We start from the raw sequence: 22,001 nt of genomic DNA, 5'->3' as shown, positions 1-22,001 counted from the left end.
AATGGGTGGTCCTAATCAGTGATGGGATGGACAGCCATCTCTGGGCTTAGGAGTCCAATGGGCGATCCTAATCAGTGATGGACAACCATCTCTATGCTTAGGAATCCAATGGGTGGTCCTAATCTGTGATGGGATGGACAGCCGTCTCTGGGCTTAGGAGTCCAATGGGTGGCCCTAATCAGTGATGGACAACCATCTCTATGCTTAGGAATCCAATGGGTGGTCCTAATCAGTGATGGGATGGACAGCCATCTCTGGGCTTAGGAGTCCAATGGGTGGCCCTAATCTGTGATGGGATGGACAGCCATGTCTGGGCTTAGGATTCCAATGGGTGGTCCTAATCAGTGATGGTATGGACAGCCATCTCTGGGCTTAGGAGTCCAATGGGTGGCCCTAATCAGTGATGGACATCCATCTCTGTACTCATGCTCAAACATGGAAGACTGACAAGCAATTGGTGAGGCTGCCCACTGGACCCCTAACCCTATTGTTTGCTCGGTAGTTCAGTCAGCTATATTAGGATCATAAAAATCTTTCCATATAAATCAATGTCATATCAGTGCCAACCATTGTAGTATAATAATATAGGAATATTACCCATTGCCCATATAATAGTAACCATGTAGCATATATGATGATATGATAACCATACTATCCATTGTGTAAATACAATGGTGCTAGGCAGGTTCACCATATTATATTAATATCCATAATCTATATATTTGGAAAAGTCCACCTATTATATAATCAGTCACCAAATAATGGGCAATTACAGTGGACTTTGGGGGCGCCAAGAGCTGGATCCCACCAATCTGTTATCGATAACCTATTCTACAAATAGGTTATAAACTTTTGGACAATATCTTAATTTGTAAAATATTTCCTACATAAGTTCGAGGCCCCATGGGGTCAGAAATGCCGCGATTTGCCCACCATATGGGTGCTGCCAAAAATAATCGCCATACCAGTGACAGACCAGAGATATTGGTTCACTAAAGGGGCATTCACACTTGCGCCCATATCCGCCTGCCTATGGTTAAAGTGGCCCTTATTAGGTGGTCCGAAAATAATGGCATTGATGGCTATTGCATGGGTTCTGGGTTCTTAGTTTTACTCATTATAATATCATCCCGGGATCCATCAGACAGAGTATTGCACTAGTGAGTATTTGGAAAATTGGTAGATACAATTTACTATATGAAAGTGATCCATGATTGAGAAAGCGGGGTAGATATAATACCTAAGGCAAAAATAGAAACTTTGATGATTCTCAGCATTACTTTATTGTATACATGTTATAATGAATATGCTAATGAGATTGTATCACCATGGCTCCTGAGCCAGCTGCCTTAGTTACCTTACTCTTCTACCAGATCCGATCAAAGGCTTTCAGATAAGACAATTTTCTTGTTTTAATTATCTGCATTATCTACTCCAAAATGCCTCAATTTCTGTAATTTTTTTTTTCTAAATTTCAGGGGCTCTTTTGAGGAAGGGACAGCTAGATTCTGCATTGGGTGTGTTCTCGAAGCTTTCGACTATCTGCACAATCGGGGGATTGTCTACAGAGACCTCAAACCAGAGAATTTACTTCTTGATTCTGAAGGATATATCAAGATGGTTAGTAGTATAATGTTGTATGACAGTGACCTGACCAATATAAGCCAAAGGAGCACATTCCGAAAAAAAAACTGATGGATCATATTTATAACTAGAGTTGAGTGATCGGGATCAGAAAAGATTGGATTTTGATCAGCGATCGAGTAAATTTCACGATCGTGATCGGAATTCCAATCCCTATCTTTTCCAGCGGGATCGAGGCCAGAGGTTATCTCGTAGGGTTGAGCTGATCTTGAGATTTCAGGATTGTTTTTAAAATCCAATTTCCGGTCAATGGGATTTTTTTTAATAATCGAAGATCGGATTTTAAAAACGATCCTATTCACTACACAGCATGGAGTCCAAAAATTGAACGCTTTAATTTTTAGACTCCATGCTGTGTAGTGATTAAAAAAAAAATCCCCCGGCTACTTAGTCCCCCTTGGTGTCCGCTTACCTGCACAGATCGCTGCCACGCCACATTCTTCTCGCTCCTCTTCACTCTTATTCACAGTCCTTCAGAGTGCCGTGTGCGCCCCCGCCTCCCTAGGCTAGTGTTAGAGATACTGGAAGTAGGCAGGGATTGTTGTGCCATAGGAGAGTGTGGGGGCGGGTACAGGGCGGGGAGACATGAATGCATCACTCATGTCTCCCCTCCCAGTACCCGCCCACACTCTAAGCCACAAGCCCCGCCTTCTTCCTAGGTCTGTAACACTAGCCTGTGAGGCGGGGGCACGCACGGCGCTCTGAAGACCTGTAAATGAGAGAGAACCAGACCGAGAAGAACAGGGAGCGACAGTGGATCTGTGCAGGTAAGTTGAGCAATCTGGATCAGAATTCCGTTCCGATCTGTTTTAGGCGGGATCAGAACCCGATTGTGACCGTGAAATTTACTCAATCGCCGATCGGATCCGATCTTTTCCAATCCCGATCGCTCAACCCTATTATCTCAAGATTGGCTCAACTCTATTCATGTATATATCATTAATAGGGTTGAGCGATCGGGATCTGGAAAGATCGGATCCCGATCGGCGATCGAGCAAATTTCACGATCGTGATCGGCGGGAAAAATGATCGGAAATCGGATTTTAAAATCGATCCTGAAATCTCAAGATCGGCTCCACCCTATTTATAACGCATCTCTGCCATTTTTTTTTTTTTTTTTGCATGTTTTCTTGGCTGGAAGGTTTTTGACATAGACCTCGATGGGGGAATTTATCATAATCTCTATGACAGAAAGCTGGTATAGAGGGATGATATTGAGGCTCACCTTTAGCACATGGAATTTTTTTGATTCCCACATGCGTCTTAAGCCGCATTCCATGTGTTGCCACATTCTGCAAACATGCCATGAGTTATAATGGAAATATATACTAGTTTATAACCTGGCGTAGATTTCCATTCTAGAGCTGGGACCTCCAACACAGCTTCTTCATAAATCTCTTGGTCCCTGCACCCGTCTTAATAAATTTGCCCCTATATTTCTCTAATGCAGATTAACAAGCCAAACCACAACCTTAAATGGCCAGTATGCACCAAGTGGGGCTAGGTGAACACTCCTGATGGCTTTCAATGGGCAATATTTTAAATGAACATTGTTTTTTGTAGGATGAATTTTAGTTTCTATTGGTGCCATTTTGGTTTTATATGTGACTTTTGATAATTTTTTTTAAAATTTTTGTTGGAGGCAGTGTGACTAAAAACCAATAATTTTCATTACTTGCAGGATTCACCATGCGGGATAAATGTTTTTATAGTATGGCTTCTTATGAACACATCAATTTCAAATATGGCAATTTTTTATTTTCCTGTTGCAACAAAAATTCTTAATTTTTTAAAAAATATTTATAGCATTTTTTTTTCTTACATTTCTACTTAGTCCCAGTTTGAAATCTGAACACTAGGGGGTGCAATTGCTAGTATAATACAGTGCCATACTTCTGCATTGTAATTTACTATAGTTTACAAAGTGAAAGGGAATCCTTAAGACTTTGCCTCCGGTTAACTTGGTGACACGGGGCTCTCCATCGATAGGCTCTCCATCTATGTATGGGCAACCAGGGATAACTGCATTGAGATCCCTTACCACAGTCATCATTGATGTTGGAAGTTAAGAGGTTAAATGGCCATGAATTGTATTTTCAAGGGATTTTTCTGTTTCACCTGGTAGAGCAGGATGTTGGCTGAGTGTTACAGCTGACATCTTCTCCTAATAGCACTAGCTAGACTTCTGAGCTGGTACCACCTTCTTAATGTAATAGTATGTCGTTTTGGGTTAAGAGACTCCAGTCCATGCCATACTGTTGTGGCACGGGGACTTAAGCAGGACTCTATATACTGTATATAACATTTGTAAAATGTGTCCTTTCCATGGACAGGAACTATAAATGTAGGTAAAAATGATCAACTGTTGGTCTTAGAGTAGGATTGAGCGATCAGGATGGGAAAAGATCGGATTCTGATCAGCGATCGAGTAAATTTCATGATCGAGATTGGAATTCCGATCCTGATGTTTTCCGGCGGGATTGAGGTCAGAGGTTGTCTCAAGATCAGCTCAACCCTATTCATGTATAAATCATTAATAGGATTGAGCGATTGGGATAGATCGGATCCCGATCGGCGATCGAGTAAATTTCACGATCGGGATCGGCTGGAAAATGATCGAAAATCAGATTTTAAAAACGATCCTGAAATTTCAAGATTGGCTCAACCCGATCTTAGAGCTTTCTATACAAAAAATGTAAGGTTTGCTAGGGTAGTCTCTAATGGTATGACCCATACCTCATAGATTGTACGCTCTTGTGAGCAGGGCCCATTGTGTGAAGTGACTATTTCTTTGTAATGTATCTTTTTCGTCTGTACTTGAGCCCTACAAATTGTATGGTGCTGTGGAATATGTTGGCGCCATATAAATAAAATGTATTATTATTTCTTAATTTGAATTGGTGTTTTTCTTGTTCTTCAGGTAGATTTTGGATTTGCAAAAAAGATTGGACCAGGAAAGAAAACATGGACTTTTTGTGGTACTCCCGAGTATGTGGCCCCGGAGATCATCATGAACCGAGGACACGACTTTGGGGCAGATTACTGGTCACTTGGTATTCTCATTTATGAGCTCTTAACTGGAAGGTGAGTAATCAGTTTTTGTAGAATATTTTGTTACTGACTTGTGAATGGATTGTTACAAGTTGGTTGTATACTTCGTCACTTTGATATGGAAAATTCCATGACCACTGACCACCATTGCTGGTTTTGTAGGACATTTCCTTATTGTGATTATCAAAGGTAGAATAGATTTTTGTCACTTTGGTCGCTGATCATAAATTTCTATGTGTATATTTTTAAACCAACAATACAATACACAATGCGTGATGAAATTCAAGAAACTCTCACCCTGACCTGCCAAATACTTAGATGTATGTTCTATAAATGGATATTCTTGACGCCATAATTATATAGTAGACAGTTAAATTATACAAAGCAAGTAATAAAAATTGTACAATGTAGTAAAATTGACACAAGGCTGAAGGATTGTTTGACACGCATTTTATTTGCTTATTGAAAATGAAGGGGTTCAATTCTTTTATATCAAAAAGCAAAAGCGGTGGAGCTGCAGAAAAAAAAAACTTTATCGTATGATATTCCGAAAACCTAGAATGTGCTTGAATAAATATTTCCCAGAGAAAAGGTCTAAATGCCGCCTTTATGGCAAAATTACCAAGCTCATTGGTGTTGCTTGAATGGGCGCCACACTTGTCCATAGGCCGTGTCTGGTATTGCAGTTCATTCAAGTGGTGACAATTGTAATGCTTATCGATTGGCCTACAGTCCTTTATACACACATATTGTTGGATCCTGTTTTACAAGATGTGTCCTTCCTTGAGTTATCTTGGGAGTCAAGTGGCAATCTGTCATTAGACAGTCCTAAGATGGACGGGGAAAAAGATACAGATGTACCCCTAAGACAGACACATCTGTAATGGTGTTGAGCGAACAGTATTCGATCGAATACCTCGCTCGCATAGGAATGCCTGTAAGCGGCCGAATGCCAAGGGGTTAAGCGCATCAAATATTCACTGCTCTTAAACCCTTGGTGTTCGGCCGCTTACACGCATTCCTATGGGAGCGAGGTATTTGATCGAATACTACTCGCTCATTCATATTCTGTAATAAACACCAGGTTAACTTACATTAAACACATTCCTACAAAGCCAAAAAGTAAGAAGACAAGTAAGCTTTGAGAAAGTATAACATTTATTACAAGTTTATCTGTTTTCTCAGTCCTCCATTCTCTGGAACAGATCCCATCAAGATTTATAACATGGTGTTAAAAGGCATTGAAAAGGTAGACTTCCCACACCGCATTGGACGTCGCTCTGAAGACCTTATCCGTAGGCTGTGCAGGTAATGGAGATCAGACTGTGTGCGCTCTTCGGCTAGAGGGGGTGTTAAACCCATGGGAAATACGCATAGTGCTTCATGGAAAGGTTAATGATTGCTTCAAAGGTTCCCTACCAGGAGGTGATGAAGACAAACTCGGCCAATGGTATGAAAATGTTCTCTCCAGACAGAATTCAGTAGGTTATCGCGAGGCAGGAGAGAAAAGATAGAAGCAAGAAGGAATAAAATGTCTTTGTAGAAGTTTGAGGATATAACAAGGACATAACTAAAACCTAGTAAGTACAGCAAATATCGGTAAAAGAATGGATAAGAAAGGTAATTTCATGAGACATTATGGTATGAAATAATATTACGCCATCCTCTATAAAAAAGAACATACGTCAATCCAGCATTTCCCAAAGTTCAGACCAATGAAAAAGCAAAGTAACTAGACACATTAGTATCCCGAGCCCATGAGCTTACAATCTTCATGGAATAGGTTGAGACATGCAATGAAACTACCTTCATGTTCAGATCCAGATTTCAGGTGAGGACTAAGCCAGGAAGTGACTGACTTAGGAACCCATGAGTGGCTGAGGCTTAAATTATGGATTCAAAAATCTTCTTCCTTTTACATTTCATTGCACAGCCATACAATGGTGAAGATGTTCTGTATCTGGTGAAGGGAAGGGGGGTAACCAAACTCATTTTTCAGAAAAATAAAGCAACAATCATTATACGTTGCACCAGTTTTGACACACATGCAACATGATTAAATAGGTTTTCTTAGCGCCTTCTATCACCAGTTTGCCTGCTGTCTCTTCTTCTCACTTCCTATAAATGTCAACAAGCTGGTGGGCGGCTTTGACTGTTTGATGGACAGGACACTCCTGAAAATTCTCACTAGATATAGACATTGCCTTTTACCATGAGAGATTATTATGATTACTAAAAGAAAAAGATAATGATGCAGATCAAATAATATACAGAATAAATTTATATTACATTAACGGAGTATTCCCATAACTCTTGTTCTGCAGCTTGCAGGCTCTGTGCGGTATTCACTTCCTGGATTTCTCGGCACATTGGTGGGCGGGGTTTCACTTGCTCTGATATATGCTATGTTTGCAGTCAGTAATGAGGGATTGGTTGTAAATGCATTACCACAGTATAAAGCTGATGTGGAAACTGATGTAGCAGAGCTGGGTTTGAGTCAGCTTGCATTACATACAGAGGTCTAGGACTCCTTATCTCAGCCCTTATCAGTCAAATTCAATTAAACTAGCTGATAAGTGGAAAAGCTGAAAATAAACAGCACAGTAATCCCGGAGCTCTCGCCTCCTCCCTCCCCTATCTGAGGAGCTCCGTTGCTTGTCAGACACACACAGCTCAGAGCTGCTCCCAGCACTCAGCCCCTCCCTCCCTCCCGAGAGCAGGCAGCTATGTCACTTGGGAAATGAGCAGATAAAACTGTGTTTCTATGGCCACTGGGCTTAACAATGAAGTTAATAAATTAAGATAGCGGCCAAACAAAGCAGTTTTGATAAAGCAATGGATTTAGGAAAAGTAATTTCATGGGACAACCACTTTAACTAGTTTTGGAATAAAAAAAAACAAAACTTACATGCTGCCAGGAAGCAAGACAGAGTGGGATTTCATGAATCTCAACACTAATGTCTGAGTTAAGACATTGAACAAAGACGCAATTACCTTACCTGATCAGACCAGGAGATAACTCTGAGAGCAAGCACCGTCCTGAGAACTCAGCCCCTCTCCTCTCCATAGTCATGTTATCAATTCTATAATGCTAGGATCATTGTTTAAACAATGGGAGGAATAGACTAAGGCTATGCTCCTACTAGCACTTAATCTCAGTTTGGGGTTACTGTCCCTGAAGACAATTAAATAATACTTAAAGAACTTTTCTCTCTGCATTTTACCACCCTATTTGAGTGGAAAGCTGGTGGACCCCATTCTACTGTATGGGGCCTGTGGGTTTCCACGGGTAACCACTTTATTAAGCGGATTAGGTTTCCATTCGTGGGGGTGCCCAAGTAGACCCCCGAACGCTAGTGTGAACTTAGTGTTTCATAGCAGGTAATCAAAGCAGCATTTCTGAAGCAATGTATTTAGGAAAACTCTTGAATTTACATAAACTAGCACTGTAGATGCTATCCTTGAGATGGGAATACCCATAGAGCATTCCTTTGCAAACAGTATCAAATCTGCTTCCAACCCCAATTCCAAATTCAACGGGGCAGACACCTTCACCTGCTCTTTGTTCAAGAACTTTATTGAAGACTAGGGTTTACTGTACAGACTGATATGTGCTCCTACGCTTGTAAAATAAACAATATACAAATACACATATACGAACCAATGCTTGTTTTATATATCACATGGCTCTTACAGCAAATATATAGGAAGACCATGGAAGGTTTTGTATATCCTATATTTTTGCTATATTTCGATTACATTGCCTGCAATTTATTGTTTTTATTCATGTAAATGTGTTATTAAACAATTCATCGAAAGGCAGTTCAAGTCCCCTCTTTGAGTGCAGCCTACAAGGAATACTCTTGGCGACAAAGAAACTCAAGGGACATCAGCCAGCGTCTTTATCCATTAGTAATATAGACTTCTGAAAACCAAGTGAGCCGGCACTCAGCTATGTTTTATGTTCAAAACAACCATTACCATGCACTGCAGTCTGATCTATAAAAGCTTTTCAATCAAAGAGTTTTTATTTCAAACCTCTTAAAAAGAAAAAAAATGCCTTTTATATTCCTTTTTTATATTTATTTTGGGATTTTTTGTAAAATACAGGCCTTTAAAGGAAGAGACGGAGTTAACCTTTCGACTCTTCTCTTTGCGCCATATGTGGAGTAAACCTGAATATGTTATAGGTATTACTAAAGCAAAGCTTCCTATTATAAGGTATATTGGATCAGGTATTTGGAATATATAGATCTGTCCATCTTTAGCTTTCCTCTTGAATGATCATGTGTTACGAGATGGTTAGCTTTTCAAGACAATAGTGTTTCATGATACTGCATCCTATATGTATCTGTGTGACCATCCAATTTTTGTTTTGTGAATTGGAGACTGTCGTAGCCTGTTGCAAAACTGTCTCATGAGAAATTTATGTCCTTAACCAAATTCTAAATACTTTAAGGATGGACATATCCTTCTCTCTATTTATAGGAGTTGTCTCAAATAGACAGACCCTGTCTAGATGGCCTAAGATAACTCAATAGGTTTTCCGCTCTGGACTTGGTGCCTACATGAGACAGAGCATTACATTGGCTCACACTCTGGCAACCTTAAAGGGGTTAGGCCATGAGAAATATTTATCCACTACCCATTTATCACTGAAAATCAGTTGATCATTGAAGTGTATGCTAAGGGAGCTGAAACCCTATGTACCGATATGTTGTGAAAGCCAGGTCCTCCCATGGATTGCTGATATTTTCCCTGTGAAAGCATTAACTCATTTCAGTTCATTTCATTCATGGGACATGCGGTAACTAGGGTTGAGCCGTTCTTGAGATTTCAGGATTGATTTTAAAATCCGATTTCCGATCATTTTCCATCCGACCGTGATCATGAAATTTACTCGATCGCCAATCAGAATCTGATCTTTTCCAATCCTGATCGCTCAACCCTAATTACTTTATGGAGTAAGGGTTGAGCTGATCTTGAGATTTCAGGATCGATTTTAAAATCCGATTTCCGATCATTTTCCATCCGATCGCGATCGTGAAATTTACTCGATCGCTGATCGGAATCCGATCTTTTCCGATCCTGATCGTTCAACCCTAGCGGTTGCAACAAGACCACGACTTATAAAATGCTCTTAACATTAGTCGGTGCTTTTGGCCTGGGGACTGAGCATTACCACCAAAGATTGGGGGTAGGAATTTCTACAGAGTATACAATAAGATAGAACAGAGAAGTGATTGGAAAAGCAGAGCTACAGAAGGGGATAAACTTGTAATCTACATTCTAAAAGCAGCAAGAAATAGATTACACTTATTCAGGAAGATTACTGAGCCTGAACACACATGTTATGCTGTAGACGTAGAACAGGTTGTATTCTTGAAAGTTCGTAAAGGAAATTCAAGAAGAACATCAAAAAGAAGAAATATGCTAGAATCTCTACTGAGAACAGCCCAATATTCCATCATAATCCTTTATTCTAGAGACTTGCAGGGTCTTCCATCACAGACAGGAAAAGCAAATAAACGGGAGTTATTGAATAGAGAAGAACATCCCAGAAAATTTGGCACACAGGGAAACACCAGATTTACCACTCATAGATCAATCGGGCCTGTAGAATGTTCGGAGTTCTACTCAACAGACTAAGGCCAAGGCCCTGCGGAGGGAATCTCAGCCAAAAAGTGTGACGGAAACGCATCACTGTTGTGGATATTTTTCTGCAATGTGTGGAGGGGATTAGCCAGAATCATAACATTTCCACCATGGTAACATTTGTACCACGGCCAAATCTTGTGTTTTTGCATTGTGGCGTCCTGGCCTAAGGGGTTTAGTCATTAAAGGCACTTATCCCCTATCCATAAGACAAGAGATAAATGTCAGATCACTGCAGGAGAACTTTCAGGCCCCCCATTCTCTCAATTGCTTAAAGGTAGGGTTGAGCCGATCTTGAGATTTCAGCATCGATTTTAAAATACGATTTCCGATCATTTTCCAGCCGATCCCAATCGTGAAATTTACTCTATCGCCGTTTGGAATCTGATGTTTTCCTATCCCGATCCTCAACCCTAGTCAATGCTTCTCTGTGGGAAAAGTCACTTTTAGGGTTGAGCCGATCTTGAGATAACCTCTAACCTCGATCCCGCTGGAAAAGATCGGATCGGAATTCCGAACACGATCGTGAAATTTACTCGATTGCCGATCAGAATCCGATCTTTTCCGATCCCGATCGCTCAACAATACTTAAAGGATAGTTTCAGATAAATTAGACACAATAAAGACACATCGTATTGAAAAACCAACTACAGTTACCTTTTATTTATATGTCATGGCTGCCAACGTTCGGTTTCTCCTAAAATACTAGGAGCATGACAGAGAACTTAAAGGGTCTATTTTTCGACACAATGGCACCTATTCAATCATGTGATCAATGGCGGCCACATGCGGACTGCTGCTACATTGGAATAGACCCCTACTCTATATTACGCCATCTATAAAACGTTTCGTTCTTTCACACATTTTCAGCACATTTCGCCTACAACTGCCTAAACAATTCATTGGCTTTATCTTCTCCTTTAATTCACAAAATCAGAGGCAAGGAAAGATGACAACCTAAAAAAATGAGTCATCACACGACTTGTAATGAGCAATCGATGTGGAACCGCTAAGTGAAAAGATATTTCATGGGAATTTATCCTCGTGTTGAAGGAAGGAGAGAACTCTGACTCATTGTCTTGTCTTGTTTCATTCCTCGTATACTTTAATGAGGACTGAATGGATTCTGCTAATTTGGTGTGGAAAATTCTGCATCACCACAGGGGTATTAATACCATGTAAACAGAAGTTAGATGCTTGTAACCGATGAATACAAAAATTGTAAAGAGTGAACCGGCAGAGAGATTGTATGAAGCAATGGGGATGTAACTATGTCTCTGATCAGACTAGACTTGCTACTATATGATACTACTACTGATTTCTTGTCATTTTAATGGCATATCGTAACAAAATCCATCAAAAGTGTCCTGCAAGTGTTTATTTACAGGGGCTAATGGACTAAAAATACTGATCTAAAGCTCATCCCTTATGAGGGGTAGTCTGACGTCTGGCACCCCACATGATCAGCCATTCTTAGCAGTGGATACAAAAGAACGAAGCTGGAATCTGACAGCTCTGTTCCCGTGTAGCGGCTGAACCGAGTCACGAGTCTATCACCCATTCTAGAGAAGGGGGAACTTAGGGTAAGCTCAGATAGGATTTTTTGAGCTGGAACCTGGGGCGGAGGCCACCTCAGGTTCCGGTCCAAAATACGGGTAGCCGTGACAAAATGCCAGTGCACTGCAACGGCATCCAGTCACGTACTCCGCTCCGGATTAGGCCCAATGAATGGGCCTAGTCAGGAGGGAGTGTCTTCAGGCCGAATCGTGAGGCGAATTGGCCTGAAGAATGAGCATCTTGCTCAAGATCAAGATCTGACCGGCTCCCATTGATTTCAATGGGAGCCGTCTTTTTGGTCAGGATATTGAGGTGGATATGGCCTCAAAATCCTGACCAAAAAACCCAGTTTGAACTTACGCTTATTTGTAAAGGTGAATAGATCCTTCTGCTGAGTGGCGTAACTAAAGTCTTGTGGGACCAGTCAGGCCCCTTTCCAATAACAATGTAGCAGTCAGGGAACAAGGCTTTCCCCGACCTCTCTGGTCGCGGCCAGCCGGCCGTGTGCCCGGTCGTGGTCACACTCCCTGCGACCACTATCGTTACACCACTGCTTCTGCTTCCAGTTCCATTCTCTGTTGCTGATAAACTGATCAATGGGGGTCCATGGTGTAAGACCCCACCTATCTTATATGGATGAACTATCCTTAGTGCTTATTCAGATGACAGGGCTATGTACTCGGGTGTGAAAAAGTACCTTATTTCACAGATAAGTACACATCTGAGGGTATTCAGTTTTCATAGATCCCTCATAGATTTGGGTGACCTGTGATCTGTTCTGTTATTTAACATATGGGTCACATGCACATGCTGAGTTCAGCGCACTGTCGGCTTTCCCAATGTGGGCCCGGTGTAGCTCTTCTATGGTCAGAAGGGCGTTTCTGACAGTTAGCCAGAGACGTCCTTCTTCACAGCACAGCCAATCGCGCTGTGCTGTGAGAGCCGGGAGGAACGCCCCCTCCCTCTGCTCGCAGTTCTCGTCCATAGACGAGTGTTATCAGGGAGGGAGGGGGAGTTCCTCCCGACTCTCACAACACAGAGCGATTGGCTGTGCTGTGAAGAAGGACGTCTCTGACTGAGTGTCAGACACGCCCTTCTGACCATAGAAGAACTACGGTACTGGGACCGATAGCTCTTCACACTGGGCTCACATCGGGAAAGCCGACAGTGCGCTGAACTCAGCGCACTGTCATCTTTCTGGCAGTATATAGAACTGCCTGTGGGCAAAATGGTGAAAGGTCCTCTTTAAACTGGTCATACACATAAGATGAATGGCGGATCAGGTTGACTAGTAGGGTCAGTTTGTTATTTTAGAACTATGGATTTTGAGAATTCCTACATTTATATCATGGGTTTGTGTGACAATGATACAATGTATGATATACAGCTACAGTATATTGTGTATACATTTACAATTGCATATGTTAATAGTTTAATATGCATGCGTGTATAGCTGCAAAAATAAATTGCATTTGCATGAAATTTAATGACTTGGTATAGTGTACTGTGTATATATAGTATCCAAACTTCATATACTGACAGCTTTCTATAAATCCAGATTTCCTAGGAGATGAGCGAGATTCAATCATAAAACCTGTAGACCTGTAATCATGTGCCGCACTGGCTAGAAGCTGCAGTATCTGGCGGTACATGAGAGGAGAAATCAGAAATGCATGGAGGAGACTGTCCTATGTTTATGTGATGTTCTCTACTAGAGATGAGCGAACAGTGAAATATTCGATTCGAATAGACGCTCAATATTCAACTATTCGAACGAATATCAAATCCCATTATAGTCTATGGGGAAAAAAAGCTTTGTTTACTGGGAAACCACTATTCGACTCAGGAGGGTCACCAAGTCCACTATGACACCTTAGCAAATGAGGACAACACCTCTGGAATGCAACTGGGACAGCAGGGGAAGCATGTCTGGGGGCATCTAACACACCAAAGTCACTGTACTACCTCACTATCACAGCCTATCAACTAGACACTCCAAACTCAATACAACCTCTATGGAAAGTGGAAAAATACCTGGAAACCTTCTTTCCTCTACATTAGTATGGACAGAGAGACAAATTTTAAGCTAAAGGGACATTACCAAGCACCCCTTTAAATCACGTTGCCCATGACAACCACAGATGGCATAGGCAATGGGAAATCAAACAGCCCCCACCCATAACTGTCATTGTTTATGTGTGTGAGATGTGGTGAGACCTCCAAGAATAACTTTTCTGGCCCTTGAGGGGAGTCCTTCCAAATTAAGTTAGAGTCCCTTAAGCTGAGCTACCAGCAGAGATTGAGGCCCTTGAGGTGACTTGAGCCTTTTACCAGCTTAGCTTTAGGCCCTTTAAGTGAGTTGAGCCCTGCACCAGCAGTTTTTTGCTCTTTGGTTGAGTTGAGCCTAAAACCGGCAGTGTGTTAGGCCCTTTAAGTGTATTGAGCCTTGCACCAGCAGAGTGTTAGCCTCTTTAAAATTGTTAGCCCCTAAAACAGTGGTTCCAAAACCATCACTGTCATTGGGTGGGATTGATGCAGTGGATTGGAGTGAGGACCCAGACACTGACCTTGATTTGGATAGTGAAATTGATAACATTTTGGCATTAAGTCCTGGGGGTAATTTTCATTTAGGCCCTTATGGTGAGTTGAGCTTTGCACCAGCAGGATGGTAGGCCTTTATGGTGAGTTGAGCCTTGCACCTTGCACCAGCAGAATGGTAGGCCCTTATGGTGAATTGAGCCTTGTAGCAGCAGAGTGTTAGGCCCTTAAATTGAGTTGATGGCTGATTTGCAGGCACTTTGGGGTGACCCCTAAAACATTTATTTGCAGGCCCTTGGGGGGAGCCCTAAAACACTGATTTGCAAGCACTTGGGGGGGGAGCCCTAAAACATTGAATTTCATGCCCTTTGGGGTGACCCCTAAACATTGATTTGCAGGCACTTGGGGGGGGGGGGGGTTAGCCCTAAAAAATTGATTTACAGGCACTTGGGGGGTAGCCCTAAAACATTGAATTGCAAGCGCTTGGGGGGGAGCCCTAAAACATTGATTTGCAGGCACTTGGGGGGAGCCCTAAAACATTGAATTGCAGGCCCTTGGGGGTGACCCCTAAAACATTGATTTGCAGGCCGTTGAGGGGAGCCCTAAAACATTGAATTCCATGCCCTTGGGGGTGACCACTAAAACATTGATTTGCAGGCACTTGGGGGGAAGCCCTAAAAGATTGATTTGCAGGCCCTTGGGGGGGTAGCCCTAAAACACTGATATGCAGGCACTTGGAGGTGACCCCTAAAACGTTGACTTGCAGGCACTTGGGGGGACCCCTAAAACAATGAATTGCAGGAACTTGGGGGGTAGCCCTAAAACAATGAATTGCAAGCACTTGGGGGTGACCCTAAAACACTGATTTGCAGGCACTTGGGGTGACCCCTAAAATATTGATTTACAGGCACTTGGGGGGTAGCCCTAAAGCACTGATTTGCAGGCCCTTGGGGGAGCCCTAAAACATTGAATTTCAGGCCCTTGGGGGTGACCCCTAAAACACTGATTTGCAGGCACTTGGGGGTGACCCCTAAAACACTGATTTGAAGGCATTTGGGGGTGACTCCTAAAACATTGATTTGCAGGCCCTTGGGGGGAGCCCTAAAACTTTGAATTTCAGGCCCTTGGGGGTGACCACTAAAGCACTGATTTGCAGGCACTTGGGGGGTGACCCCTAAAACACTGATTTACAGACACTTGGGGGGTAGCCCTAAAACACGGATTTACAGGCACTTGGGGGTGACCCCTAAAACACTGATTTACAGACACTTGGGGGTAGCCCTAAAACACGGATTTACAGGCACTTGAGGGGAGCCCTAAAACATTGAACTGGAGGCCCTTAGGGGGGAGTAGTCCTAAAAGATAGATTTGCAGGCCCTTGGGGGACAGCCCTAAAACACTGATTTGCATGCACTTGCGGGTAACCCCTAAAACATTGATTTGCAGGCACTTGGGGGGGGGGGGGTAGCCTTAAAATATTGAATTGCAGGCCCTGGGGGGGGGGGGGGAGTCCTAAAATATTGATTTGCAGGCACTTGGGGGTGACCCCTAACACATTGATTTGCAGGCACTTGTGCGGTAGCCCTAAAACATTGAATTGCAGGTACTTTGGGGGTAGCCCTAATACACTGATTTGCAGGCCCTTGGGGGTGACCCCTAAAACATTGATTTGCAGGCACTTGGGGGGGTAGCCATAAAACATTGGATTGCAGGCCTTTGGAGTGGAGCCCTAAAACATTGATTTGTAGGCCCTTGGGGGGGAGCCCTAAAACATTGTTTTAGGGCTGACCCCCAAGGGCCTGCAATTCACTGATTTGAAGGCACTTGGGGGGTAGCCCTAAAATATTGAATTGCAGGCCCTTAGGGGGTAGCCCTAAAACATTTAATTGCAGGTACTTAGGGGGTAGCCCTAATACACTGATTTGCAGGCACTTGGGGGTGACCCCTAAAACATTGAACTGCAGGCACTTGGGGGGTAGCCCTAAAACATTGAATTGCATGGCCCTTGGGGGGTGCCCTAAAGGATTGATTTGCAGGCCCTTGGGGGGGTAGCCCAAAAACACTGATTTTTAAGCACTTGGAGGTGACCCCTAAAACATTGATTTGCAGGCATTTGGGGGTGATCCCTAAAACACTGATTTGAAGGCACTTGGGGGTGACCCCTAAAACAATGATTTGCAGGCACTTGGGGGTGACCCCTAAAACATTGATTTGTAGGCACTTGGGGGTGACCCCTAAAACATTGAATTGCAGGCCCTTGAGGTGGAGCCCTAAAATATTGAATTGCATGGCCCTTGGGGGGGGGGCCCTAAAAGATTGATTTGCAAGCCTTTGGGGGGTAGCCCTAAAAGATTGATTTGCAGGTACTTGGGGGGTAGCCCTAAAACATTGAATTGCAGGCCCTTGGGCGGAGCCCTAAAACATTGAATTTCAGGCCCTTGGGGGGTAGCCCTAAAACGTTGAATTGCAGGCCCTTTGGGTGGAGCCCTAAAATATTGAATTGCAGGCCCTTGGGGGGTAGCCCTAAAACATTGAATTGCAGGTGCTTGGGGGTAGCCCTAATACACTGATTTGCAGGAACTTGGGGGTGACCCCTAAAACAATGATTTTCAGGCACTTGGGGGGGGGGTAGCCCTAAAATATTGAATTGCAGGCCCTTGGGGGGTAGCCCTAAAACATTGATTTGCAGGCCCTTGGGGGGGGGGGGAGTCCTAAAATATTGATTTGCAGGCTCTTGGGGGTGACCCTTAAAATATTGATTTGCAGGCACTTGGGGGTTAGCCCTAAAATATTGAATTGAAGGCACTTGAGGTGGAGCCCTAAAACATTTATTCGCAGGCACTTGGGGGGTATCCTTAAAACATTGAATTGCAGGCACTTGGGGGGAAGCCCTAAAACACTGAATTGCAGGCACTTGAGGGGTAGCCCTAAAACACTGATTTTCAGGCACTTGGGGGTGACCCCTTAAACATTGAATTGCAGGCACTTGGGGGGTAGCCCTAAAAAAATTTATGAGGTTTTTTAAGTATTTCATTAGGGTGAAGGGGCTGGGATTGGAGGAGAAGGTTGAGTTAATTGGGTGCTGGCAGCCCCTCTCCAATTCCTGGGCTGTGGACTGGATACCCAGCTGAATATCCACGTCCACGTCCTCGCCCCCTTCTGCTACTGACGAGGAGCACTGCTGGCAGCCCCTCTCTAGTACCTGGACTGTGGACTGGATGCCCAGCTGGATATCCATGTCCTCGCCTACATCCCCTGCTGCTACCCTGTTGCATGATTGGCAGGTTCAGTATATGTGTACAGTGTTCCTCCAGTGTAACTCTGAAAAGAGCTATTTTATAAAAATGTTTTCCTGCATAGTTGTAAATATGGTATATATTGTATATGAGGATGGGGCAATCACTAAATATTGACCCCTGCAACCATAAGCAGTATGGATTTATATAGATTTGATATTTACATATGCTGGTTAATCAGATACACCAATGTCTAATATCCAGAACTGTTCTCTTATAATCGTAGGATCAACCCTGCAGAAAGACTTGGGAATCGTAAAAATGGCATCAGTGACATAAGAAAACACAAGTAAGTAGAATAATAACCCATAGATAAGGTGTAAATAATTTATTAAATTTATTAAAATTGATACCACTTGAAAACATAAATCATACAAGCAACACATTGTAAACATTTAAAAATACACTTTAACGCTACTATATCCATTCCATTACTATATATCAGCATTGGCAGTGTCACCCCTAAAGGGGAGCTCCACTATTTATGGAAAAAATCTGCCCTGTAGAACACACACATATGTAGCCTAGTTGTGGGCCTTGAAGGGAAAGTAATCTTTTCATGTATGTCAAAATTTCTTAGCAATAATGTCTTACTCACTTACAGATGGTTCCAAGGATTTAATTGGGATGGACTTCGCAACCGTAAATTACTATCTCCACTGAAGAGAGAGGTGTGTCTAATATTTTAAGACAATTTTTTTCAAAGATCATGTGACGCTCAACTACGAACGTATTTCTTAGGCTTCTTTTTGTTACCACATTCTGAAATTAGATACTTGTGGGTTCCTTTGTGGTGCCCCAATCACCCCCCCACCACCACCAAATACTTTGGATGCCAATGTTGCTCAATATTGGAGATTTTATTAATTCCAGCAATTATAGCATGAGCTTCTGTGCCTACTCCGTGCTGAAGAGATCCAACAGATTGAAACAGCACTGTCCACAGCTGGGAATCTGTTCCTTTTGGAATAGAAATACTAGTTTGGCTAAACCCTGCTTTATAGCATAAAGACTTACTGAAAAAGTCATGCATGATGTTTAAGGGGGCTGCCCCTAGCGGGAAGCAAGCAGAGGCACAGTTTTCCTATTTACATCTTGGAAAACACATCTGCATATTTTTCCCATAATCCAACCCAGTGGAGCAAAAATGGCTTTGTAAGACTCCATACTCGTAAGAAGGAGCACACTCCCCTAATCCCCTAATCCCCCATCCCCTAATCAAGGTTTTCTATGATTTACAAGTACCTCATTGTAATAAGGGGTTAATTTCCAAACCTATATTTAAGTATACGCTGCGTTGTAATAAAAACATAAATGTCTTCCTAAACGAAACTCAATTCCTCTGTACAGCTGAATAAATTGCACGCTGGCGTCAAATTAAATTTGCGCAAAACATTTTATTTTTCATTTTCCTAATGTACTTAGAGGGAACGTAAAGTGTTTTATTGATGCTCCGGTCGTGGCATCTGTGTTCTATGTAGTGTAATTACGTTACATTGTTTCTGAACGAACACAAAGGACAACTGGCGCTGACGTATCTGTCTTTTGCATTGTTATTGCTATTTGGATTGCTAGGAAGCCTCTTATTCATGTTATCAGAGATCACAGCAGGAATATGAGCCTATGACCTAGTCATTGTCAGATACAGGGCGATGAGTGCATCACTGGCCCCACAATGGATGCTGTTTTTGTAACTGGTAATGGATTGTGAACCTTTGCCCTCAGATTTTTATTTCTCAACTTTATAGGGAATGTTTCACTAAAACGTGGCCTATTTCTTTAAACCAAGTTTTTATGATTTATATTTAAAGAATGTTCGATTTTATTTTCAAAATGACTATATCCTGCAATTTTCACTCCACTTACTAAGCCAAATAACAGACTGATACTTGCCTAATGTGTAGAGGTTTTCTTTACAGCAGTCACCCCTTTTACATTATGTACAAGGCAGACAGTATAGAAGGGGACAGCTGTATACAGAACACCTATAGTCGACCATCATTACATCCACTACTGACAATAGGTCACAGCTTATCTCCTTCCTCTCCATGCACAGAGCATGTCAAGAAAACTCTTCCATAGACGTCAGTCAGTCCGCTCCAGGCAATTGATGCCTATGACCATATCACTAAATCTGTTTTTTTAAAAAAAAAAAAATTTCAAAATTTGTCGATAAATTCCTTCAAAGACCTTTTGTTCAAACTGCTATCTCTTGTGATAAACCTGTATATACTGTATATATCCATGCCTAGCTCAGCAAAGCATGGCTGTGTTTACAATGGCGACAGGGGAGAAAACTGCTGGCACCTCTGTTGAATGCTTATCTCCGTTCATACAAAAGGATTGGGCATGTTGAAATCCAGCATGTCTGACCTTTTATCTCACCCAACATCTGCCATCGGAAAGTGTCAGGGGCTTTAATATATATCAGATGGAAGAAGCCATCGGATAGTGTCAGGAGGTCCAAGATGGCTGGTCCCAACAGAATCAGGTTCACCAGATCTGGCCAGCTTGACAGAAGATATTACCTTATACATGATATCAATGAAAGATCTTCTCTCCCCAAATATCGGCAGCCACAGTGAGTGAGCAGTACATTCTGTACTTTACAGTCTACGCTGTCTGTCCTAGCATTGCTGTGCCAGTAAAGAACACTTGCAGCAGATTAGGCTGTACAAACCATCTCTGTGCCCCAGGACCGCTTAGTGTCCGAACAATACCTTACTGTTACCAAATAATATCGCCAAACCATGACCACGTATTACTACCATACAGTGTTTGAACAATACCTTACTGTTACCAAATAATACCGCCAGACCATGACCACTTACTACTACCATATAGTGCCTGAACAATACCTTACAGTTACCAAATAATACCGCCAGACCATGACCACTTATTACTACCATATAGTGCCTGAACAATACCTTACAGTTACCAAATAATACTGCCACACTATGGCCGCTTACTACTACCATATAGTGTCTGAACAATACCTTACTGTTACCAAATAATACCGCCACACTATGGCCGCTTACTACTACCATATAGTGCCTGAACAATACCTTACAGTTACCAAATAATACCGCCACACTATGGCCGCTTGCTACTACCATATAGTGCCTGAACAATACCTTACTGTTACCAAATACCGCCAGACCATGACCACATAGTACTATCATATATTGCCTGAACAATACCTTACTGTTACCAAATAATACTGCCAGACCAAGACCACTTACTACTACCATAACAATACCTTACTTTTGCTTTCAGGTCTTTGAAGACCACGATTAGGGTTGAGTCGATCTTGAGATTTCAGGATCATTTTTAAAATCCGATTTTCGATCATTTTCCAGCTGATCCCGATTATGAAATTTGCTCGATCGCCGATTGGGATCCGACCTTTTCCAATCCCAATCACTCAACCCTAACCACAATCCATGCCCGACTAACGTTTCTTCTTCTTCTACTAGATAAAGGGAATCACAGATCACAGCTATTTTGACAGTTTTCTACCTGAAGCTGAAGATCCACCAGACGAACTATCAGGATGGGACAAAAACTTCTAATGACCTGGACATTATTCTTATGGACTTGTGAGAAGACACGACAAAACCATGTGTACAACAATCACGTTTAGGAAATTTTAGAAGCAAACTCCGCAAAAGAAAGGAACCAAACCCAAGAGGAAGCGTAAATGATGTACTTCCGTATGACCACACTGAGCATTATATATGAAGACGTTACTCTTCTCTCTTCGGCTGTCTCACAATGCTTGGAGGAACGGCAGCCATTTTTGTGATGTTGTGTAACACACTTTCTCAGGAGTGCTTTTCTTTGCACTTGTAGAAACAATGTAGGATAAATTAAGCAGTGCTTAATAGTTTTGCTGCTCTGTTTTCTTTTCTCTGTTATTAAGAGTGCCCATGACCTTTCTGAATGTACGTGAGGCATCTACAACAAGTGACGCAACCTCTTTCGTTAGGTTACCTAAGCTAATCACTTTAATTTACATTCACTTGAATAGGAGATGTGAGAACAAGAAACTTTTTGCTTCACGGTATAGCGGGGGTATTTTTTTGTAATAGAGGCACTCCGGGTTGCTGTAATAATAAGGCAGCGCATTGAAGGAAGTTCACCTTGAGCTGTAAACCTTGAGGTCTAATCGCTAGGTGTCACTTATGTCTTCACTTCCACATTCATTTCGGATACTAAAGCATTGCTATTTTTTCTTCAAAATGAGGTGGAAACGTTTCT

At 42.3% G+C, this 22,001-nt stretch overlaps 1 protein-coding gene across 1 annotated transcript in view; it reads left to right on the top strand.

Annotated features, from left to right (window-relative positions):
* Positions 1–21,413, top strand: part of LOC142182992 (cGMP-dependent protein kinase 2-like) — a 93,293-nt gene extending 71,880 nt beyond the window's left edge. Inside the window, exons 14-19 of the mRNA XM_075257840.1 lie at positions 1,479–1,620; positions 4,565–4,728; positions 5,881–6,003; positions 17,968–18,030; positions 18,346–18,412; positions 21,218–21,413. Coding sequence (XP_075113941.1) covers positions 1,479–1,620; positions 4,565–4,728; positions 5,881–6,003; positions 17,968–18,030; positions 18,346–18,412; positions 21,218–21,313 — 655 coding nt within the window. The 3' untranslated portion in view covers positions 21,314–21,413. The remainder of the gene's footprint in view (positions 1–1,478; positions 1,621–4,564; positions 4,729–5,880; positions 6,004–17,967; positions 18,031–18,345; positions 18,413–21,217) is intronic.
* The last annotated feature ends 588 nt before the right edge of the window (positions 21,414–22,001 follow it).

Source organism: Leptodactylus fuscus, chromosome 10 (assembly GCF_031893055.1).
Source record: "Leptodactylus fuscus isolate aLepFus1 chromosome 10, aLepFus1.hap2, whole genome shotgun sequence".
In the NCBI taxonomy this organism is placed as follows: domain Eukaryota; kingdom Metazoa; phylum Chordata; class Amphibia; order Anura; family Leptodactylidae; genus Leptodactylus; species Leptodactylus fuscus.
Note: the sequence above shows the minus strand (reverse complement) of the source record. Positions and strands in the feature narration are given on the sequence as shown.